General features: G+C 44.7%; 2 protein-coding genes across 5 annotated transcripts in view; one reads left to right on the forward strand and one right to left on the reverse strand.

The window, feature by feature from the left end:
* Positions 1 to 914: 914 nt before the first annotated feature.
* Positions 915 to 9,614, forward strand: LOC109876771 (catenin beta-1). Of its 4 annotated transcripts, XM_031816894.1 has the most exons (17): positions 915 to 1,238; positions 3,372 to 3,422; positions 3,542 to 3,766; positions 3,953 to 4,206; positions 4,322 to 4,560; positions 5,013 to 5,214; positions 5,360 to 5,504; positions 5,675 to 5,778; positions 5,895 to 5,924; positions 6,180 to 6,518; positions 6,682 to 6,840; positions 6,956 to 7,075; positions 7,237 to 7,387; positions 7,637 to 7,758; positions 8,092 to 8,152; positions 8,507 to 8,731; positions 8,891 to 9,614. In XM_031816894.1, the coding sequence occupies exons 2-16, from the start codon at positions 3,410 to 3,412 to the stop codon at positions 8,713 to 8,715; spliced, it is 2,373 nt and encodes a 790-aa protein (XP_031672754.1). In that variant the 5' UTR covers positions 915 to 1,238; positions 3,372 to 3,409; the 3' UTR covers positions 8,716 to 8,731; positions 8,891 to 9,614. The 4 variants fall into 4 exon arrangements, with proteins under 4 accessions (XP_031672754.1, XP_031672756.1, XP_031672755.1 ...); XM_031816896.1 differs by lacking the exon at positions 8,507 to 8,731; XM_031816895.1 differs by lacking the exon at positions 5,895 to 5,924.
* Positions 9,615 to 9,775: 161 nt separating this feature from the next.
* Positions 9,776 to 24,598, reverse strand: part of LOC109901271 (serine/threonine-protein kinase ULK4-like) — a 71,939-nt gene continuing 57,116 nt past the window's right edge. The window contains exons 5-6 of the mRNA XM_031816893.1: positions 10,897 to 10,985; positions 9,776 to 9,974 (exon numbers count right to left, since the gene is read on the reverse strand). Coding sequence (XP_031672753.1) covers positions 9,911 to 9,974; positions 10,897 to 10,985 — 153 coding nt within the window. The 3' untranslated portion in view covers positions 9,776 to 9,910. The remainder of the gene's footprint in view (positions 9,975 to 10,896; positions 10,986 to 24,598) is intronic.

Genomic DNA, 24,598 nt, shown 5'->3' on the forward strand with positions numbered 1-24,598 from the left:
TTATATTTTATTGGATTTGACATCGAATGTATTGCGTTGTATTTGGTTGGTAGCTAGCTAAGTTAGCTAGTTTGTAGGTAAATGTTTCCCGCAGTCCAAAGGCGGTGGCAAGCAATCTGAATATCAGCGCGTCGTGATCACGACAACTGGAGTTGTACAGAATTGATTGGAATTCACAAATACAGTTTTATCAGAAACGAATTGAATTCATTTTTAGCCAGCTAGCCATGGTGGTAGCAGGCTGCGCCATGGCCCGGACACTCCCCGCTAGCTAGCGTTTGCTAGCTGCCGAAAACGAGGTGATTTGCTAGCTAGGTCAACATTCCGGCGCTTTGACTCATGTTAGTGGTCGTGAGAAACAACTGTCTAGTTAGCAACCATTGATACAGCTGACTGGACGTTTTGCCCTGTTACTTTTCAATGGGCTTGAACTGGGAGACATTTAAGTAACGTTAGCAAGCTAGTTAAGACTAATGATGGAGAGAATTTTTCAATCAAGCAGCTAACGTTGGCTGGCTAGCTAGATAATAGTAAGAGGTTCCATTTTTGCTAGTGTCACTAGCTACGTCGAAATGGATGGCAATAGCGCAAACACTATCCTACGTCCAACAGTAACTTTAAATTCATCAACTGATTTTATTGTAAATAAAGTAACATTTCAATGTAAGATGCCCATTGTAACTAAGTGGATTTGTTAGCTAACATTATCAAAGTCAACTAATATTGTTTAATTTCGTCAAACGTGATAGCTGTCAATAAATCAAGTTTTGTTTTAGCAACTGGGTAAAACTATTTTACTGGACGTCCAAGTTAAACAAAGACCGACAAATTCCTTAGCCGTTGTGATTTGAGAGGAAGTTGAGGAGGAGCTTGTCTGAAATTTGAGTCGTTGTTGCTCATCGGAAATTCGGGCAGACTGAAGTGGACTTGGTTGTATGTGGGGGTGGGGAGCTATAGCTCGCTGGTGGAAGATTTTTCTGCTCTTGCCACCAATTTCTAGTGAAACACAGCGGAACTACTCCGGAAATACCCCACGTTGTTTAATCGGGATCATCTCATCTTGATATTTGGAAGAAACGTGCATAATGTCTTTGCCTTGGACATTGTAACGTATCTTATTGTTTGTTAGCCTACAAAATATTGACAATACAATAACGTTGCCACGGATATTGCCGTGATTCATCTACCCACTAACATTTGCATACTTTCCCGGAGGGTTGGTGGCTTACTAAATCACAGTAAGTTATCGAAACTTCGGTCTTGCAAGGTATGACACATACCTCTGTGAATTCATTGTTTCTGAGAATGAAATTGAGGTTTGGTGCCGTACTTAACTTTTACAGTAGACTGATGCTGTAAAAGTTGCAGAATGCAAGGGTATGATTCATGATTGGTTTCATGTCAAGCGCAGTTAATAAGAAACCAAGTCAAAGTCAGGGAAACAGTTCAATTCGTTGCAAGAGTTCCAGTCTATTTGCTTGGATTTTACTACAGTCAATGACGAGTAGTAGCCTAATACAGTAAACAAGACTTGTTTGCTGAGAATGTTCTTGTTTGACATTGTCATATATTTTCTTTAATCATCTTTTGATTGGTGGTTAGTTACAATCTTAGCTGCAATTAAATGGCTAAATGCTCTAAAATAATTTGGCCATGGTAGCACAGTAGGCCAAACTGTGGACCAGGAATTAGTAGTTGTGACTGCTGACCGTGCACATTGCTCTGAGGGGGAGCGATTGTGTTCTCAAATTCAGCTCACAATACAGCTTTCTCTGGTAGTTTCTCTGACAGCCACGTTCACATGTTGCTACGTTTAACCTCTATTTAACTTGGCGGTTGTCTTTTTAAACAGACATATGGTTAGGGAACTCAAGATTATACCGCTTGGAAATGTTCATTGTTTATGATCTCCTCTGAATTTCTCGATTGCTTTCCATATGTTTACCATTATGTCGGTAGGCTTGGTTGTATCCTAGATAGGCAACCTTTGCAAATTCATCTATGTTCCTCAAACTATCGCTCTTCTGGTGCTCTAGGAATCCATGTCCCTTGAAACAGCCTATTAGGTCCCAGTGTCTTTAGCCCAGGGCAATATGGTAGTGTTTTCAGCCAGACTCCCTCCACCACAGATGTCTGCTGTTTTGACTACTAGCCTCTTAGTGCATGCATTGCAAGCAGATGTGCTGAATAATCTCCATAGAAACTGTGAGTGACTATTAAACATGGGTATGAGGACAAGTATCCCATCATAGCCCCTTAAAGTGCAGCCTCCTAATCTGTGATTCATATGGCACTTTACAGTTTAAATTGAAGCAATCAGATTGAATTGCCAGGGATGGTTTTGGCTCCCATCTGACTCTCAGTGTAGCTACTGCTCTACATGTGGGTTTTAACTTGCCCACCAGAGGGTCTGGTGAGATCCTGTTTTTGTTTTTTTGTGTGTGTGTGTGGGGGGGGGGGTACTGTAGTAGAAATGACTAACTTGACTGGATTTCATTACCTTCTTGTATAACCTAAAACACAGTTGTGATGGTATCTCTGCTAATGCTGCAGCAAGGTGTTTTGTTGGGCTGGGATGCTACCAGTGTCACAAAATAAAAAGGTTAATTTCAAATAACAAAGCACAAGTTTCAGTCCTTTAAAAAAGTATGTAAAATATTGTGTGCTATAGCTTGGAAAATACATTTGACTTTGGGTGACATTTGTTTCCAACATTATGGCTGTTTTCTTAAATATTAAATCCACTTCATATTTAGTTTCCTTGCCACGATACTTGTATGGTGATACTGGTATACTTATGGCCCTAGGTCCAATGCAAAACACTGTCTGAGGGATCATGTTACGTTCATAGATTTGTTTATACATCACTGTCACTTGTGAAGCTAAAGGATTTTGATAGTGCTATATTCCCTACAGTGCTTTTTAGTTCAGTTTGTCTTATTTAAATATTTCAGCTTTCATTTTGAGTTGTCTGAAATGTGGCGTATAAATAAAGCTTGATTTGCTCTTCTAGAACCCAGAATATAGGGTCGAACAGAACTCTCTTTGGTATTCTTGTTTATTACTCCAAGGGACTGTACTTAACAGATTGGTAGCACATCCTCAAATGAAGACTGTCTTTGAAGTCCCCCCCCCCAATTCCCCACTGTTTTTATTTGGCCTCCATTAGTTTAGCTGCCAAGTTAATGCTTCATACATTTAGCTACCAAGTTAGCAGTTCATTTGATGTCTAGGTAATGCAGCCCTGATTCTGTTTTTCCCTCTGCTGGAATTTAGCTGGTCCAATGAAAAGGTTGCTTTGTGCTATTTGTTTTGGCATGAGCTGAGGTGGAAACGACTATGAATGAACTTTGCTGTTCTGTTACTTTCAGATCTGGAAGCTGTGCAGGCTGTGGGTTTTGAAAGTAACATGGCTTCCCAGTGTAAGTATTCAGCTTTTTAGAATAACTTAAACATTGCTACCACTGATTTAATTCAACGGTCTTCCCCTCTGGTTGAACTGCCTCAAGTAACCTAACGCTGGTTGTTTTCTAATGTCTAGCTGATCTGATGGAGCTGGACATGGCCATGGAGCCTGACCGGAAGGCTGCAGTGAGCCACTGGCAGCAACAGTCGTACCTGGACTCTGGTATCCACTCAGGGGCTACCACCACCGCCCCCTCCCTGAGTGGGAAGGGCAACCCAGAGGAGGAGGATGTAGATAACCAGGTGCTGTACGAGTGGGAGCAGGGCTTCTCTCAGTCCTTCACACAAGATCAAGTGTCAGGTAAAAAAAAAAAAACACTACAATACCATGGGAATGCTTGACTGGGATTTTGAACATGTCACATGGTATGAAGTTAATGGATAGTAGTTAGTACTTTATTCTACTGACAAACCTCAGCTTTGGCTCCTTTAGAGGAACCTGGCCACCATCTTAGAGAAGTGGCTCTGACCTAACCTCTCTCTCCAGACATTGACGGGCAGTATGCCATGACCAGAGCCCAGAGGGTGCGTGCGGCCATGTTTCCAGAGACCCTGGACGAGGGCATGCAGCTCCCCTCCACCCAGTTTGATGGGGCCCACCCCACCAATGTGCAGCGGCTGGCTGAGCCCTCTCAGATGCTGAAGCATGCCGTGGTGAACCTCATCAACTATCAGGATGACGCCGAGCTGGCCACGCGTGCCATCCCTGAGCTGACCAAACTACTCAACGATGAGGACCAGGTGCGTACAGCTAACCACAACTGGCCCGCTTTGGTCCCCAACCAACTAAGAAATGCACCTGACTTAATAGTGTTATATAGAGTCCTGACCTCTTCTCCTGTCTTCATTCCTCCAGGTGGTGGTGAACAAGGCTGCAGTGATGGTGCACCAGTTGTCCAAGAAGGAGGCTAGCCGCCACGCCATCATGCGCTCCCCCCAGATGGTGTCGGCAATCGTGCGCACCATGCAGAACACCAACGATGTGGAGACAGCCCGCTGCACCGCCGGCACCCTGCACAACCTGTCCCACCACAGAGAGGGTCTGCTGGCCATCTTCAAGTCCGGGGGCATCCCCGCCCTTGTCAAAATGCTTGGGTATGTCGGTCAGCCCCTGGACTGTAACCTGACCGGCCTCTTGACTTTCTAAGTTATTTTTAAGATGAACTGCACAGAATCACTGATCTACAAGTCCCCCTGCATCACACTAACTGTTCATTATGTGGTCAAGATTAGAGGTTGTGTGCAACGTCTTGCTCTAACTCAGTATCCCCCCCCTTATTTCTTTAACTCTAGCGCTTCACAGCTGAGTCATAAAATAATCAAAGCTTGATGAGTTGGTTATCAGCTCTCGTGTTAAGGCAAAAACCAAAATGTGCACCCTCTTGGGGTCCCCAGGACTGAGTTGGGGGAAATGCTGCTATAACTGTTGCTATAACTGTTCTCCCCTCAAACAGGAGGGAACAGTTACAGTTAGCTAGTTTCTCTGCCATGTAGTTACCTTCCTGTGTTAGCCTTTGGTACCTTCTAACCTAAAACTGTCTCCTCAGGTCCCCAGTGGACTCAGTGCTGTTCTACGCCATCACCACCCTACACAACCTGCTGCTCCACCAGGAGGGTGCCAAGATGGCCGTGCGTCTGGCCGGGGGCCTGCAGAAAATGGTGGCCTTGCTCAACAAGACAAACGTCAAATTCCTCGCCATCACAACAGATTGCCTTCAGATTCTTGCCTACGGCAACCAAGAAAGCAAGGTAAGGAATTTAAATTAAAATCAGTTTCATTTACTGATCTCTTGGTTTTAGACATCTTTGATGCTTCGCTCTGTCCCTTAATTCGGGCATTAATTGTGATCCATCTTGGTGTATTTTAAACGTCTTTGATGCTACCCATTCCCAGCTTATCATCCTGGCCAGCGGTGGGCCCCAGGCCCTGGTCAACATCATGAGGACATACACATATGAAAAGCTGTTGTGGACTACCAGTAGAGTTCTCAAAGTGCTCTCTGTCTGCTCCAGCAACAAGCCTGCCATCGTAGAGGCTGGTACGTGCTACCTTTTATTTGTGGACCTTATTGATTCTGCCTCAGGTAAAAAAATAATTATATATATATATTATGCGCATATTGCAAAGTGGGTTCTTGCTCACCTTAGTTCAGTTGGCTCTCCACTGATACTCACAGTGAGCTGGGCTAAAGGCTGTGTGTTTCTCCAGGTGGTATGCAGGCTCTTGGTCTTCACCTCACAGACCCCAGTCAGAGACTAGTCCAGAACTGCCTGTGGACCCTCAGGAACCTGTCAGACGCTGCCACCAAACAGGTGAGGAGCCGTCCCCCACTAGTACACCTCTGTTCCTCTTTCCTACACCTTTCCTTCCTGAATTCTTCCTACATAAGAGCTCTCTTTCTGTCTCCCTGCCTTTTTCCATGGAGAAGACGACCTTAGCTGAAGTAGATGTGATGCAGGTAAAAGTAGTCCTTCCTGCCTTTCTGTGTTGGAGCTGTGGCTAGTCAGAGCCCACTTCATCTACAGCCCAGCTCATCGTACCCTTACAGTTCAGCTGACTTACTAAAGGCTCATTAGAGTAAAGCGTTAAACCCAACTGAAGAAGAGGAATTAGTGTAAGCATCTCTGAGAAGAAGCGGTCAGTGTAAGGCTGTCTGGTGGTTAGCTGTGTTGGTCTGGATGAGACATGCCGGTGTATTCCTTTCCTCTAACAGGAGGGTATGGAAGGTCTGCTGGGGACCCTGGTCCAGCTCCTGGGCTCTGATGACATCAACGTGGTGACGTGTGCTGCCGGCATACTGTCCAACCTCACCTGCAACAACTACAAGAACAAGATGATGGTGTGTCAGGTTGGGGGGATTGAGGCGCTGGTCCGTACCGTGCTGCGTGCCGGAGACCGCGAGGACATCACTGAGCCGGCCATCTGCGCCCTGCGCCACCTCACCAGCCGCCACCAGGATGCTGAGATGGCCCAGAATGCTGTGCGGCTTCACTACGGCCTACCTGTGGTGGTCAAGCTGCTGCATCCCCCCTCCCACTGGCCCCTCATCAAGGTAATGTTTGTTTTATGAAAATGGGATGTGGCCAATCAACATTTGTTTCCACATCGATGCAAGTTAGTAGCAGAACCTTCATTTGTAGACTGAGTTCCCTGACTTGGAAATGAGTGCTTGTTTATTTAAATGAAACGGTTTACATGTGATCTCTTCCTTCCAGGCCACTGTGGGCCTAATCCGTAACCTGGCTCTGTGTCCAGCCAACCATGCCCCTCTGCGTGAGCAGGGGGCCATCCCCAGACTGGTGCAGCTGCTGGTCAGAGCCCACCAGGACACCCAGAGACGCACCTCCATGGGAGGCACCCAGCAGCAGTTTGTGGTAAGACACACACAAGCGTAACATACACTTCCACACAGTGCATCTGTCTCCCAATAAGCACAGTTTCCTCAATGCTCTCTGTAGTCTCTGAACTAACGGTTGTCCTGCACCACAGGAGGGAGTTCGTATGGAGGAGATCGTGGAGGGCTGTACTGGAGCTCTGCACATCCTGGCTAGAGACGTCCACAACAGAATCGTCATCAGAGGACTCAACACCATTCCACTCTTTGTCCAGGTAAGACCTCTAAGCAACTTAAATGTACTGCTCCTCACAACTACAGAATTTGGATCTTTCTCTTTCCAATTTGAACTACACAACTTAATATATATATTTTTTATATATAACTAATCTGATCTTTGCAACTCCTGTACCTTCCTCCTCTCTTGTTGCTGCAGCTGTTGTATTCTCCAATTGAGAACATTCAGCGTGTGGCTGCAGGAGTTCTGTGTGAGTTGGCCCAGGACAAGGAGGCAGCGGAGGCCATCGAGGCTGAGGGTGCCACCGCCCCCCTCACAGAGCTGCTTCACTCCAGAAACGAGGGCGTGGGTGAGTTAACAGGCCTCTGTCTACAACCAGCTCTGTTGGCGCCTCAGAACTCTTATGATTGTTAAGCCCACAAATAAATGCAAATGGCTGCCATTCTAGAGCTATGCAGGTCTGTCAGTCATGGGAATTCTAGAATATCTATGGTTTATTAGGCCTCTGTCCAGAAGGATCTGTCTAGCTGGCCGTTGGTGCATTACCTTCTATAGATGGTTAAGTGAGACTATTCAACCCTGTTTGTTCTCTCCTCAGCCACCTATGCTGCTGCTGTTCTGTTCCGTATGTCTGAAGACAAGCCCCAGGACTATAAGAAGCGTCTGTCTGTGGAGCTCACCAGCTCCCTGTTCAGGACGGAGCCTATGACCTGGAACGAGGTGCGCTGCTGTTCAGTCACTTCTGTCTGCTGCGTCTCAAATGGCACGCGGCTTATGGGCCCTGGTCAGAAGTCGTGCACTATAAAGGGAATTAGGGTGCCATTTGGGAAGCAGCCTGGGAGACAAATTACGTGAAGTGTCATACTTTAAAAGAACTTTAAAGTATTAGATGTGCTTGGATCTGGAGCCAGGATTCTGTATTTACTAAGGAAGTGTCTTGTGTTCATGGCCCATGACACGACTTCTGGGCAGAACACCTCAGGGCTATTAGTGATTACTGTCTGACGTGATCCTCGTTCCTGATGTTGTGTTCTCTTGTCATTCTCTCTCTAGACAGGAGATCTGGGCCTGGACATCGGCGCTCAGGGAGATGCCCTGGGCTACCGTCAGGAAGGTAAGTACTGTCTCATGGTGCCTTGTCCTGGTGTGCAGCTCAGACTGCTGCTCACATAACAGCCCAGCTCTCAGCCAGCACCTGGGCTCCTCCAGCAGCAACCCCCTGACACTAACTCCCCCGGCCCCACTGTGCTAGCTAGCTAAAGCTTGCAACTGGTCAGCAGCACAACTGTCCACTTTAGCTTGGAGACCAAGTAGTTTGGATTTGTAGTGGCTTTGTCTGGATTGGTACTGTGATTGGCTGAGAATTATGATTGGTTGTTTTGATCCTACTACTGTGTGGTGCTTGTGTTAATAAGCTCTAACAAGTGTGTGTGTGTGTGCTCCCTCCCTCCATCACTTCCATTGGCAGACCCTAGCTATCGCTCCTTCCACTCTGGGGGATATGGGCAGGACTCCATGGGTATGGACTCCATGATGGACCATGACATGGGTGCCCACCACCCCGGCCCTGAATACCCAGTCGACGGGCTGCCCGACCTGGGCCACGCCCAAGACCTGATCGATGGGCTTCCCCCAGGCGACAGCAATCAGTTGGCTTGGTTTGATACTGACCTGTAAATAGACTACTTTTTAGGTAAGGAGCTGTGTTAAGACTAGGCACCACGGCTGTGTTTGGCGGTGACAGGCTGGTGCATGCTGGGACTTCTACTACTGTGGCTGAAGTTTCTAACTCTGCTCTTCTAGCTTGTCTTCATGCTCTGTGGTCCCATAGTAATCCTCTCCTCTTCTCCAGGTGTATCGTCTGATCTGAATGAACCTGCATTGTGATTTGGCTGGAGAAGTTGCTGGGAGGTTTTTGAAAGTGGGCTAGTATCTCAGAAAGTGCCTGACACACTACTGAAAGCTGAGTTTCCTATGGGAACACGTGGAGTGGAAGTAAAACTTTGTTCTGGTCTTTTGTGGGAGTTAAAACTGCGTTAAAGGAATTCCTGGAGTGGGTTACTCAAAGAAAATGACGCTGAAGAGTGGATCTAAAGATGGAATTTAAAACCCTGGTCTGTATTTTTTTACATTTTATTTTGTATGATTCTTCAGTCTGTAATGGTACTGATATAGCTTGTTATTATACTCGCCTGTCTTTTCTGCACTCATTTGTATCCATTTTAAGTCTCTCGTAGTGTTAAGTTATAGTGGTAATGCTCCAATTAAAATGATATGGTGTAGAACACTAATAATCAGTTGAATTGTATTCTGATCAAGTGTAACATTGTGTAGCTTTTGTATAAAACCAAGAATTGGAAATGGTCCAAATATTTTCTTGCTTTAAGTGTGCACTGTTTGTAGTGTCACAACTGTTCCAAAGGGTCTGTGGGGAGGGCAGCAGTTTCTTTTTTAAATGTCTTTTAGTTGATAGCTGTTCAAGGAGGTGAAAAGAATCCCTAATTATTGTAGCCTGCTGTGCTTATTGGAGACATGGTCATGACATGGCTAAACAATAAAAATGGACTTGAATTTCAGCTCTGTCTTGGTGGTTTATGGAACTGACTAGTTTTCAGGTCGTTAGGCTACATGGGGGGGGGGGGGCGCGGTAAATGTGTCGTTTGTGCAAGTTTAGAGTACATCTCTAAAAAAAAAAATCTAAATTTATTGTAACGTGATATTAGAATGGAAAGCGAAACCACAATGGATGCTAGTTTTATTATAAAGCTATAGAGCAAGGCACCATAATGGAGACACGGTTTATGTTGCTGATCACTGATGTGAATTATGGTCCTTCTCGAAGCCAATCCATTGTTGCTGATGAATCAACATTCTAGAATCTAATCCCGGTCAGGATCTCCGCTGCCAGTGAAACCACAGCAACATCAGCATGGGACCTGGGAAGAGATGAAGACAATGGACAGATTTGATGAAGATCTCTTCTCCCTAAATCATTACATGGAGCCAGTTAAACTCATTCCTGTTAATTCCATCAGCAGAGCACTCTATTGAACTAGGCTTTGAAAAATAGACATACTTCTTGTAGCCTAAATTCAATTTCAAACACTGCTCTCATTTCTCCCATCTTCAAAAGGCCACATTTTTAATTTGTAGTTGACTGACTTGCCCAATAATGTAGAGTCCTATGTTACGTAAACTTTCAAGAGTTGGACAAACTATGCACCTCCAGTCCTCTCCTGGCTGTCACTGGCAATGAAGCCTCTCTCCCCCCCCCCCCCCCCCCCCGGTTCAGTAAAAAGCTGATGGATGAGGCAGGAGAAATGTAATCACTCGATTTCAGTGCTATTGCTGCAAGAATTGACATCAAAATTAACCTAGTGTTTTTACAGTACATTATTTTTGGTGGGGTAGGACAGTTAGAACAAAGCCCATGAGGCATATTCAAATGTATGTAGCAACTGCTGATTGCCCCTTTAAAAATCTCAAGAAAAATTCCCCTTGGTTGCCATGGTGAGTGAGGTGGTGACGTAGTCCAGCAGTCACACATGGAGAGAAGGTTGGAATTTCACAGCCACTTTGCCCCAAACCCCAATATTGTCCAAAGCTCTGCTTCATAAGCCTGGCTTGGCAACTTCAAAGGGATTGTTTTTCCATTTCAGGAAGGGAGAGAGGGAGGCCTCTAGCAGCCCAACAATGGGCCACTATCCCCAGTTCGAGACGCAACGGGCTCAAGGAATCTTTCATCGCACAACCCTGCCTTGGCCTCCCACATGAATGGATCAAAGCAGAGCCCTGAGGACAAAGCTGGAGTTCTAGAGAGAGATCAGAGTGGAGACTGGAGAGAGTCTGAATACACACCTGGCAGAATGACTCAGTCTCTGAAGAACATGGACCAGCTCTTGACCCTCAGCTGAGCTGTACCACAAACTGTCTGTAGTAGCTGGGATCTGGGAAAAAACAAAGACCGAATGACCAAGTACACACTACAAAAACAATGGATCAGGTTTCACAACTCATATAGCCTTCGGGTTATATTTCTATAGGATGTAGCCAGGCATAGTTAGTACTGAATGAACAGACAATTCACTCACCGGAGCTTTAAAAGCTAGCCTACATTGGAGCACACAAAATGGAGGCAGATAAAGGAGGAATGTCTGTGCTAATGGAAAACAGGTGTGTTCCCTTCCCTGCCTACTGTTACATTAGAGGCTCCAGCCTTCCGCTCACTGCTCCACAAGCATTTAAAGGCCTACTACACAGCAGGACCGCAGCAAACCTGCTTTCAAATGCATTTTTTCCCCCCAAATGTTTGTTTGAGCATGCCTGGAGAGCCAGATGGGCAGGGTTCTGAACTTTTGGTACTATTCTATTGGTTCCCATTGCACCAGGCAAACTCAATCAAGCTCAGATAAAGTATTTGAACCCAGGTCTGGTTCACAGGAGTTGGACTAGAGTAGACATCTGACGTCACGTTGGAAAATCAACAGCAGCAGGGAGACAAAGTGCTGCCCCTATACTGACATCTGGAGCAGGTGCTTTATTACATCTCCTTAGTCCAGCTCAGAAACAGGAAGAGGTGGGGAGACAAGGCAGCCAAGGACTGGTTCCCACTTGACAGGAAAGAAAGGAGTGTTTCTGCCTGTGATCTCCAGCTTAGTGTATAGAGCCTGAGCCCAGGCATGCATGCAGAACAAAGGGGGCTGACTGAGGGAGAGGGGGCAAAACCCAGTACAGGGGTTATGGAGCCAGGGCCAGGGGGGATCTCAGTATCATCTCTCTGACAATGGAGCCTGGAGCTACGGAGCTTCTCCAACCAAGGCAGCCAGGGTCTCTAGTCTCTCCTGTCAACCTGAACTGGGCCACCAGATGAGGAGAGTGATGCAGTCTGGGACTCAAGGCTCCATGCTTCACAGCTTCAAACACAGCATGGTCAAAGAGGGAAGGTAGGTTTGGGATTAAGGCAGAGCACAAATTAGAATCTGACTTAAACTTTGCTTGAGGGCGGTCTTAGCTGTAATAGACACAACCCGCCAGCAACCTGACCCCCAAGCCGGCTTCTCGCTTTCCAATCCTCTGAGTGAGAAAAGTTCTGTATCAACGATACTTCAGTTCAAGGCAATGCTCTGGTCCTTCTTGATAATACCCTCTCTCTCAGACCATCTCATCCCAGAGAGGTGCTGCCTAGAAGGTGAGTCATTGAGTTGTCAGCGGTCCTTGTGGCCTTGTATGTGAGCTGCTCTTTTAGTGGGATGGAAAGGTGATGACAAGGCGCCCGTGTTTAATGGATCTGGACGACTAAACCAACTAGCGGGGGTAATTACTCCGCTGGGTTTATGAAGCTACAAATACATTTTCATTGTAATCTCCTGTGACATCGCCGGCTCCTTCCACTCTGCCAGCAAAGTACCGCCCGTTGCCAGGCAACAGGGTTATGTACCTCGGAGGAGAGACTTTCCCTAATTCTCTGAGCTCCTCTCTCGTCCTATAATTCTATCCGCTGTAATATTGCTTAATACCCCAGCTGTCTACAACCCCATGCTATTCTCCACAACAATACTGTTTTGTTACAGATGTCATAATACAATAAGAAATAGGCTAGCATTTCCAGGTTCCCTCTTCTTCCCTGGTCCTATTCTTAGTATCCACACAGAACACTATCCAAGAGAACTGTATTATCACCAGTAGGTGGCTAGTAGACAACACACTCCCCTTTTACTGAAATACCCTGCCTGCATGGGTAACTATGTTGAATGAGAAAGCAGTGTAGCTTTCCTCTGTGTGCTATTAAACAGTGTCAGACTAAGCGAGTCACTAAAGAACTATGCTTAGCTACAGTTGTCAGCGCTACACAACGCTGGAAAGTCGGTTGTGTGCCGTGCAGCAGACAAATTGGAGAGATGGAGGCTTAAAATAGCAGACAGTCACAGCTGGGACCGCTTTTAAACACCTGACCATAAATATGGTCCTCATCTGAGCATGAGTGTGTGTGTGTGTGTGTGTGTGTGTGTGTGTGTGTGTGTGTGTGTGTGTGTGTGTGTGTGTGTGTGTGTGTGTGTGTGTGTGTGTGTGTGTGTGTGTGTGTGTGTGTGTGTGTGTGAGGGACAGGGAGAACCATCAGTGAGATGGAGATATAGAGAGAACATGAGAGAGGAGAGAACATAAGAGAGGAGAGAACATGGGAGAGAGAGAGAACATGAGAAAGAGAGAACAAGGGAGAGAGAGAACATGAGAAATAAAGAGGAGAAAACATGAGAGAGAAAGAGAGGAGAGAACATGAGAGAGAGAGAGAACATGAGAGAGAAAGAGAGGAGAGAACAAGGGAGCGAGAGAGAACATGAGAAAGAAAGGAGAGAACATGAGAGAGAAAGAGAGGAGAGAACATGAGAGAGAGAGGAGAGAACATGGGAGGGAGAGAGAACATGAGAGAGAAAGAGGAGAGAACAAGGGAGAGTGAACATGAGAGAGAAAGAGGAGAGAACAAGGGAGAAAGAGAGGAGAGAACATGGGAGGGAGAGAGAACATGAGAAAGAAAGAGAGGAGAGAACAAGGGAGAGAGAGAGAACATGAGAGAGAACAAGGGAGGGAGAGAACATGAGAGAGAAAGTGAGGAGAGAACATGGGAGAGAGAGAACATGAGAGAGAAAGAGAGGAGAGAACATGGGAGAGAGAGAACATGAGAGAGAAAGAGAGGAGAGAACATGGGAGAGAAAGTGAGGAGAGAACAAGGGAGGGAGAGAGAACATGAGAGAGAAAGAGGAGAGAACATGAGAGAGAAAGAGAGGAGAGAACATGGGAGAGAAAGAGAGGAGAGAACTTGAGAGAGAGAGAGGAGAGAACTTGAGAGAGAGAGGAGAGAACATGGGAGAGAAAGAGAGGAGAGAACAAGGGAGGGAGAGAGAACATCAAATCAAACATGAGAGAGAAAGAGAGGAGAGAACATGGGAGAGAACATGAGAGAGAAAGAGAGGAGAACATGGGAGAGAACATGAGAGAGAAAGAGAGGAGAACATGGGAGAGAGAGAACATGAGAAAGAAAGAGAGGAGAGAACAAGGGAGAGAGAGAGAACATGAGAAAGAAAGAGAGGAGAGAACATGGGAGAGAGAGAGAACATGAGAGAGAAAGAGAGGAGAGAACATGGGAGAGAGAGAGAACATGAGAGAGAAAGAGAGGAGAGAACATGGGAGAGAGAACATGAGAGAGAAAGAGAGGAGAGAACATGGGAGAGAGAGAACATGAGAGAGAAAGAGAGGAGAGAACAAGGGAGAGAGAGAGTTATGTGGTGGGTGGCTCTGCTGTCCTGAATCCTGACTCCATACTAACAGGTTATCAGATAACCTGGCCCAACTGCATACATCTGATGTATTGTATATCTGTGTTAAGCCGCTTTGGACCATAGCCTCTCCTAAGTCGGGACAAGCCTTTTGCTAGCTCAGAGAGAGAGAGATAAACGTTAGAGCAAAGCAAAAATCAACAACCCAACCCTCCTTCCCGTTCACTCCTCCTCTCCTCACTCCCCCATTTCCACAAACAAGTGGATTGTTCAGAATGTTTAACATGTAAACTCAGGCTGGTACATCAAAGCTAACATGGGATGGCAAACCCTAGTCCCAGTAATTACAGAGTGAATTAACATGGTTGTGAAGCTATAAGTAGAACCCATTCACAGATACAGTCTGAGGGGATCTACTTTTAAAACTCATGTGGACAAGAGGAGCGGACGGGCGGACTCTCTCTCTCTCATAATAATAATAATGATCAGCTCTCTCCAGTGTTCTCTGTAGATTTAAGGCCCTTTGCGCTTGACTGTTTTGCTTTATTTCCTCCCGTAAGATTAAAGTGAGATCCTCTCTGGTGCTGCTCTTTAATCTGTGTGGAATTTAGCAGAATGGGTTCCAGGAGCAGCTCTCGCATGACGAGTAACCTTGTGTTAGTTCCCAGAGGCGGGAGACCCGGGGTAGAACCCAGCTCGGTCACACCAGCACTCACACAGAAACACATGTACCTTGTGTTAGTTCCCAGAGGCGGGAGACCCGGGGTAGAACCCAGCTCGGTCACACCAGCACTCACACAGAAACACATGTACCTTGTGTTAGTTCCCAGAGGCGGGAGACCCGGGGTAGAACCCAGCTCGGTCACACCAGCACTCACACAGAAACACATGTACCTTGTGTTAGTTCCCAGAGGTGGGAGACCCGGGGTAGAACCCAGCTCGGTCACACCAGCACTCACACAGAAACACATGTACCTTGTGTTAGTTCCCAGAGGCGGGAGACCCGGGGTAGAACCCAGCTCGGTCACACCAGCACTCACACAGAAACACATGTTCCTTGTGTGTTCATGGTATAAATTCAGTTTGATGAACACACGTATGACCTCAGCATCAGAGTGTGACCTGTCTCTCTCTCTCTGTCTGTCTGACTGTTGAGATCAGTGTGTTGAGCTGCAGTGAAGGGAGAGGGACAGGCTCTGCTGCTCTCTACCATGGTCCCACCTACCTCAGCTTAGATCACAGTGTCTGACACACACATACACTACAGAGAGACAAAGAGAGGGAGAAAGAGAGACAGAGGCAAATGAATCAGAACTCAAAAACGCCCGGAACATCCAATTACTGGAAGTTTCCTTCTTTTCGGAGGCCCTTTTGTAACCTCAATTCAATTAGTGTTCCAAGTCGTTAACTGAATATTGAAGCCGTTTTCAGATGAAATGAAAGGCAAGGGCAGAGTGTGCTAGGGGATAAAACATTTGTTAGGCATGCTAATAACTAGTGCTGCTATTCAGCCTCCATCAGACTACAGACCCAGAGGACTGTCTGTGACCATGGCTGAGAGGCGGTAATGACCAGGTTTTGCCCAAATGAGCCAAATAAAGCCCTGACTTAATTTATTCAGAATACAGGACGTGAACTGTACTACGCACTCACTTCCTACTTATCTAATTGGCTAGATGCAACCCATCTATCATTATGAGGACTCAGAGGGAGTTGGGGTGCAGGGTCGTGGCAACACACATGTCTTCACTTTGATTGAAAAGATCAAAAGGTATTTGATTGCACACGTTTGATTCCCTTGTAAAACACACAAACAGGGCTGGATAGTTGTGTCTTCATGTGGCCGGTCAAATGGAAAGTATTTTGTTGAAAGAGATTTGCTGCAGCTAAAGACCTGATGACATTTCATTAACTGCCTGGCTCTGTCCCAAATGGCACCCTATTCCCTATACAGCGCAGTACTTGTTACAAGAAGTAGTGCACTATAAAGGGAATAGGGTGCCATTTGAGAAAACACCCCTGGTATTCATGAGGCTGTTTACTAACAAGTGTAGTCCAGTCAGGCCACAGGCAGCAGGTCCAGTCTACAGTACTGGGGATGGATATGTCAGGCTACAGGCAGCAGGTCCAGTCTACAGTACTGGGGATGGATATGTCAGGCTACAGGCAGCAGGTCCAGTCTACAGTACTGGGGATGGATATGTCAGGCTACAGGCAGCAGGTCCAGTCTACAGTACTGGGGATGGATATGTCAGGCTACAGACAGCAGCTCCAGTCTACAGTACTGGGGATGGATATGTCAGGCTACAGGCAGCAGGTCCAGTCTACAGTACTGGGGATGGATATGTCAGGCTACAGACAGCAGCTCCAGTCTACAGTACTGGGGATGGATATGTCAGGCTACAGGCAGCAGGTCCAGTCTACAGTACTGGGGATGGATATGTCAGGCTACATACAGGCAGCAGGTCCAGTCTACAGTACTGGGGGTGGATATGTCAGACAGCAGGCAGCAGGCCCAGCTCCAGTCTACAGTACTGGGAATGGATATTGTGTAGATTAGAAATTATAAGAGAGTCTTGGCAAGAGATAACCTGAAAGGTTTTTCAACAATAAAATGCCAAGGCCAAGAACAAATGTGTTATATTTCCTTGCAATCAAAATGAGCAAAAAATAGTCCTCTATCCTTCAAATGTTTGTTTCTCGATACTCCCTGTTTAGCTTTAATTAAAAGTATATTGAGTTTGTTCCCCCACCCCAAAAATATATAGATATATAAAAATGTCATTTATTTTTACTCAAACCATGAGCCGTATGTTTGACAGCCCTGATCTAGCCCAAAACAAACCTTTCTCCCTTGACACAAACCTGACCCCTCTCCTATCTCCTGTCCTCTGTCTTCTTTCAACTGCTTTGTGAAAGGGGTGTCGCTCGGATGCCATTTCTGACATTGTAAGGTAATTGGCAATTTCTTTGATGAGGCACAGACAAAAGTGGTTGTGCATTAGATGGGTACAGCAGTGAAATTAATGCATGCTAATTAAGCAGCTCTTTGTTGCAGGGAGGGTGCTGGGGAAGATGAGAAGGCTCTGTAGCACTCTGTTCTCTATGGGACAGATTGAGCACCCATTGTCAACGGCTCACTCAGGTGTAAATGAGCCCTCTGTGTTATTTTGGAAAGATTGGAAAAATTTATGATGTGCAACATGCATAGTCAATGAGAGCTAGGGAGCACAGAGAGGAAGAGAGAGGCTGATACTACAATACTCTGTCAACCCAACCCAGTACTGGCCAGTAGAACAGAGAGAGAGAGAGAGAGAGGCTGATACTACAATACTCTGTCAGAAGACTGGGTCCCTCCCTAGCCTAGAAGACTGGCTCTCTCCCTAGCCTAGAAGACTGGCTCCCTCCCTAGCCTAGAAGACTGGCTCCCTCCCTAGCCTAGAAGACTGGGTCCCTCCCTAGCCTAGAAGACTGGGTCCCTCCCTAGCCTAGAAGACTGGCTCCCTCCCTAGCCTAGAAGACTGGGTCCCTCCCTAGCCTAGAAGACTGGCTCCCTCCCTAGCCTAGAAGACTGGCTCCCTCCCTAGCCTAGAAGACTGGCTCCCTCCCTAGCCTAGAAGACTGGCTCCCTCCCGTCCCTAGAAGTCAATGCCAAACTGCTATACATCTTCCAGTGGCAACGCTGCCAACAGGCTGTCACTCAGTGAGGAGCTGGGGTCAGTATTTGGCTCTGCTGCTCATCCATCCACACTGGCATGCCACAACCCTCAGCCCCCAGCCCTCAATCAGCCCTGACTCCTGGCTCTCCCAGTGTTTCTCAGTGTCCAGACTAATGGAGCAGGACCTATCATCCCATTTCATCTCCCAGGGAGAACTGGGAGCTTTACCACGGACACACACACACACACATGCATGCATGCACGCACACACAAACACACACACCCACACCCCATCTGTTCTACTTGTCTCTCTTTCTGCTCAGCGAGACCCATGAAACAACCCCAGACTCCTGTCTGCCTGCATGTCTTCCTGTCTGTCTGCTCTGCCTGCCTGTCTTCCTGCCTGTCTTCCTGTCTGTCTTCCTGCATGTCTGCCTGGGCCTGGCACCTCCATGCCAACATGGACCAGCACACAACTCACACATTCATCTTCTGCAAATCTATCACTCCAGTGTTTAATTCTTAAATTGTAATTACTTCGCCACTATGGTCCATTGATTGCCTTTTACCTCCCTTATCTTACCTCATTTGCAAACACTGTATATAGACTTTTTCTATTGTATTATTGACTGTATGTTAAACCCCATCATCCTCAGTAAAGTTGTTTAACCACCATATGTCTAGTTAAACCCCATCATCCTCAGTAAAGTTGTTTAACCACCACCATATGTCTAGTTAAACCCCATCATCCTCAGTAAAGTTGATTAACCACCACCATATGTCTAGTTAAACCCCATCATCCTCAGTAAAGTTGTTTAACCACCACCATATGTCTAGTTAAACCCCATCATCCTCAGTAAAGTTGATTAACCACCACCATATGTCTAGTTAAACCCCATCGTCCTCAGTAAAGTTGTTTACCCACCATATGTCTGTGTCTAGTTAAACCCCATCATCCTCAGAAAAATTGTTTAACCACCATATGTCTAGTTAAACCCCATCGTCCTCAGTAAAGTTGTTTAACCACCATATGTCTGTGTCTAGTTAAACCCCATCATCCTCAGTAAAGTTGTTTAACCACCATATGTCTAGTTAAACCCCATCGTCCTCAGTAAAGTTGTTTAACCACCATATGTCTGTGTCTAGTTAAACCCCATCATCCTCAGTAAAGTTGTTTAACCACCATATGTCTAGTTAAACCCCATCATCCTCAGTAAAGTTGTTTAACCACCACCATATGTCTAGTTAAACCCCATCATCCTCAGTAAAGTTGTTTAACCACCATATGTCTAGTTAAACCCCATCATCCTCAGTAAAGTTGTTTAACCACCATATGTCTGTGTCTAGTTAAACCCCATCATCCTCAGTAAAGTTGTTTAACCACCATATTTCTGTGTCTAGTTAAACCCCATCATCCTCAGTAAAGTTGTTTAACCACCACCATATGTCTAGTTAAACCCCATCATCCTCAGTAAAGTTGTTTAACCACCATATGTCTGTGTCTAGTTAAACCCCATCATCCTCAGTAAAGTTGTTTAACCACCATATGTCTGTGTCTAGTTAAACCCCATCATCCTCAGTAAAGTTGTAAAACCACCATATGTCTGTGTCTAGTTAAACCCCATCATCCTCAGTAAAGTTGTTTAACCACCATGTCTGTGTCTAGTTAAACCCCATCATCCTCAGTAAAGTTGTTTAACCACCATATGTCTGTGTCTAGTTAAACCCCATCATCCTCAGTAAAGTTGTTTAACCACCACCATATGTCTAGTTAAACCCCATCGTCCTCAGTAAAGTTGTTTAACCACCATATGTCTGTGTCTAGTTAAACCCCATCATCCTCAGTAAAGTTGTTTAACCACCATATGTCTAGTTAAACCCCATCGTCCTCAGTAAAGTTGTTTAACCACCATATGTCTGTGTCTAGTTAAACCCCATCATCCTCAGTAAAGTTGTTTAACCACCATATGTCTAGTTAAACCCCATCATCCTCAGTAAAGTTGTTTAACCACCACCATATGTCTAGTTAAACCCCATCATCCTCAGTAAAGTTGTTTAACCACCATATGTCTAGTTAAACCCCATCATCCTCAGTAAAGTTGTTTAACCACCATATGTCTGTGTCTAGTTAAACCCCATCATCCTCAGTAAAGTTGTTTAACCACCATATGTCTGTGTCTAGTTAAACCCCATCATCCTCAGTAAAGTTGTTTAACCACCACCATATGTCTAGTTAAACCCCATCATCCTCAGTAAAGTTGTTTAACCACCATATGTCTGTGTCTAGTTAAACCCCATCATCCTCAGTAAAGTTGTTTAACCACCATATGTCTGTGTCTAGTTAAACCCCATCATCCTCAGTAAAGTTGTTTAACCACCATATGTCTAGTTAAACCCCTTCATCCTCAGTAAAGTTGTTTAACCACCATATGTCTGTGTCTAGTTAAACCCCATCATCCTCAGTAAAGTTGTTTAACCACCATATGTCTGTGTCTAGTTAAACCCCATCATCCTCAGTAAAGTTGTTTAACCACCATATGTCTGTGTCTAGTTAAACCCCATCATCCTCAGTAAAGTTGTTTAACCACCATATGTCTAGTTAAACCCCATCATCCTCAGTAAAGTTGTTTAACCACCCCCATATGTCTAGTTAAACCCCATCATCCTCAGTAAAGTTGTTTAACCATCACCATATGTCTAGTTAAACCCCATCATCCTCAGTAAAGTTGTTTAACCACCACCATATGTCTAGTTAAACCCCCTCATCCTCAGTAAAGTTGTTTAACCACCATATGTCTGTGTCTAGTTAAACCCCATCATCCTCAGTAAAGTTGTTTAACCACCATATGTCTAGTTAAACCCCATCATCCTCAGTAAAGTTGTTTAACCACCACCATATGTCTAGTTAAACCCCATCATCCTCAGTAAAGTTGTTTAACCACCATATGTCTGTGTCTAGTTAAACCCCATCATCCTCAGTAAAGTTGTTTAACCACCATATGTCTGTGTCTAGTTAAACCCCATCATCCTCAGTAAAGTTGTTTAACCACCATATGTCTAGTTAAACCCCATCATCCTCAGTAAAGTTGTTTAACCACCCCCATATGTCTAGTTAAACCCCATCATCCTCAGTAAAGTTGTTTAACCATCACCATATGTCTAGTTAAACCCCATCATCCTCAGTAAAGTTGTTTAACCACCACCATATGTCTAGTTAAACCCCCTCATCCTCAGTAAAGTTGTTTAACCACCATATGTCTGTGTCTAGTTAAACCCCATCATCCTCAGTAAAGTTGTTTAACCACCATATGTCTAGTTAAACCCCATCATCCTCAGTAAAGTTGTTTAACCACCACCATATGTCTAGTTAAACCCCATCATCCTCAGTAAAGTTGTTTAACCACCACCATATGTCTAGTTAAACCCCATCATCCTCAGTAAAGTTGATTAACCACCACCATATGTCTAGTTAAACCCCATCATCCTCAGTAAAGTTGTTTAACCACCACCATATGTCTAGTTAAACCCCATCATCCTCAGTAAAGTTGTTTAACCACCATATGTCTGTGTCTAGTTAAACCCCATCATCCTCAGTAAAGTTGTTTAACCACCATATGTCTGTGTCTAGTTAAACCCCATCATCCTCAGTAAAGTTGTTTAACCACCATATGTCTAGTTAAACCCCATCATCCTCAGTAAAGTTGTTTAACCACCACCATATGTCTAGTTAAACCCCCTCATCCTCAGTAAAGTTGTTTAACCACCATATGTCTGTGTCTAGTTAAACCCCATCATCCTCAGTAAAGTTGTTTAACCACCATATGTCTAGTTAAACCCCATCATCCTCAGTAAAGTTGTTTAACCACCACCATATGTCTAGTTAAACCCCATCATCCTCAGTAAAGTTGTTTAACCATCACCATATGTCTAGTTAAACCCCATCATCCGCAGTAAAGTTGTTTAACCACCACCATATGTCTAGTTAAACCCCATCATCCTCAGTAAAGTTGTTTAACCATCACCATATGTCTAGTTAAACCCCATCATCCTCAGTAAAGTTGTTTAACCACCACCATATGTCTAGTTAAACCCCCTCATCCTCAGTAAAGTTGTTTAACCACCATATGTCTGTGTCTAGTTAAACCCCATCATCCTCAGTAAAGTTGTTTAACCACCATGTCTGTGTCTAGTTAAACCCCATCATCCTCAGTAAAGTTGTTTAACCACCATATGTCTGTGTCTAGTTAAACCCCATCATCCTCAGTAAAGTTGTTTAACCACCCCCATATGTCTAGTTAAACCCCATCATCCTCAGTAAAGTTGTTTAACCATCACCATATGTCTAGTTAAACCCCATCATCCTCAGTAAAGTTGTTTAACCACCACCATATGTCTAGTTAAACCCCCTCATCCTCAGTAAAGTTGTTTAACCACCATATGTCTGTGTCTAGTTAAACCCCATCATCCTCAGTAAAGTTGTTTAACCACCATATGTCTAGTTAAACCCCATCATCCTCAGTAAAGTTGTTTAACCACCATATGTCTAGTTAAACCCCATCATCCTCAGTAAAGTTGTTTAACCACCACCATATGTCTGTGTCTAGTTAAACCCCATCATCCTCAGTAAAGTTGTTTAACCACCATATGTCTAGTTAAACCCCATCATCCTCAGTAAAGTTGTTTAACCACCATATGTCTGTGTCTAGTTAAACCCCATCATCCTCAGTAAAGTTGTTTAACCACCATATGTCTAGTTAAACCCCATCATCCTCAGTAAAGTTGTTTAACCACCACCATATGTCTAGTTAAACCCCCTCATCCTCAGTAAAGTTGTTTAACCACCATATGTCTGTGTCTAGTTAAACCCCATCATCCTCAGTAAAGTTGTTTAACCACCATATGTCTAGTTAAACCCCATCATCCTCAGTAAAGTTGTTTAACCACCACCATATGTCTAGTTAAACCCCATCATCCTCAGTAAAGTTGTTTAACCATCACCATATGTCTAGTTAAACCCCATCATCCGCAGTAAAGTTGTTTAACCACCACCATATGTCTAGTTAAACCCCATCATCCTCAGTAAAGTTGTTTAACCATCACCATATGTCTAGTTAAACCCCATCATCCTCAGTAAAGTTGTTTAACCACCACCATATGTCTAGTTAAACCCCCTCATCCTCAGTAAAGTTGTTTAACCACCATATGTCTGTGTCTAGTTAAACCCCATCATCCTCAGTAAAGTTGTTTAACCACCATGTCTGTGTCTAGTTAAACCCCATCATCCTCAGTAAAGTTGTTTAACCACCATATGTCTGTGTCTAGTTAAACCCCATCATCCTCAGTAAAGTTGTTTAACCACCCCCATATGTCTAGTTAAACCCCATCATCCTCAGTAAAGTTGTTTAACCATCACCATATGTCTAGTTAAACCCCATCATCCTCAGTAAAGTTGTTTAACCACCACCATATGTCTAGTTAAACCCCCTCATCCTCAGTAAAGTTGTTTAACCACCATATGTCTGTGTCTAGTTAAACCCCATCATCCTCAGTAAAGTTGTTTAACCACCATATGTCTAGTTAAACCCCATCATCCTCAGTAAAGTTGTTTAACCACCATATGTCTAGTTAAACCCCATCATCCTCAGTAAAGTTGTTTAACCACCACCATATGTCTGTGTCTAGTTAAACCCCATCATCCTCAGTAAAGTTGTTTAACCACCATATGTCTAGTTAAACCCCATCATCCTCAGTAAAGTTGTTTAACCACCACCATATGTCTAGTTAAACCCCATCATCCTCAGTAAAGTTGTTTAACCACCACCATATGTCTAGTTAAACCCCATCATCCTCAGTAAAGTTGATTAACCACCACCATATGTCTGTGTCTAGTTAAACCCCATCATCCTCAGTAAAGTTGTTTAACCACCATATGTCTAGTTAAACCCCATCATCCTCAGTAAAGTTGTTTAACCACCATATGTCTGTGTCTAGTTAAACCCCATCATCCTCAGTAAAGTTGTTTAACCACCATATGTCTAGTTAAACCCCATCATCCTCAGTAAAGTTGTTTAACCACCATATGTCTGTGTCTAGTTAAACCCCATCATCCTCAGTAAAGTTGTTTAACCACCCCCATATGTCTAGTTAAACCCCATCATCCTCAGTAAAGTTGTTTAACCATCACCATATGTCTAGTTAAACCCCATCATCCTCAGTAAAGTTGTTTAACCACCACCATATGTCTAGTTAAACCCCCTCATCCTCAGTAAAGTTGTTTAACCACCATATGTCTGTGTCTAGTTAAACCCCATCATCCTCAGTAAAGTTGTTTAACCACCATATGTCTAGTTAAACCCCATCATCCTCAGTAAAGTTGTTTAACCACCATATGTCTGTGTCTAGTTAAACCCCATCATCCTCAGTAAAGTTGTTTAACCACCATGTCTGTGTCTAGTTAAACCCCATCATCCTCAGTAAAGTTGTTTAACTACCATATGTCTGTGTCTAGTTAAACCCCATCATCCTCAGTAAAGTTGTTTAACCACCCCCATATGTCTAGTTAAACCCCATCATCCTCAGTAAAGTTGTTTAACCATCACCATATGTCTAGTTAAACCCCATCATCCTCAG

Source organism: Oncorhynchus kisutch, unplaced genomic scaffold (genome assembly GCF_002021735.2).
Source record: "Oncorhynchus kisutch isolate 150728-3 unplaced genomic scaffold, Okis_V2 scaffold892, whole genome shotgun sequence".
Classification (NCBI taxonomy): domain Eukaryota; kingdom Metazoa; phylum Chordata; class Actinopteri; order Salmoniformes; family Salmonidae; genus Oncorhynchus; species Oncorhynchus kisutch.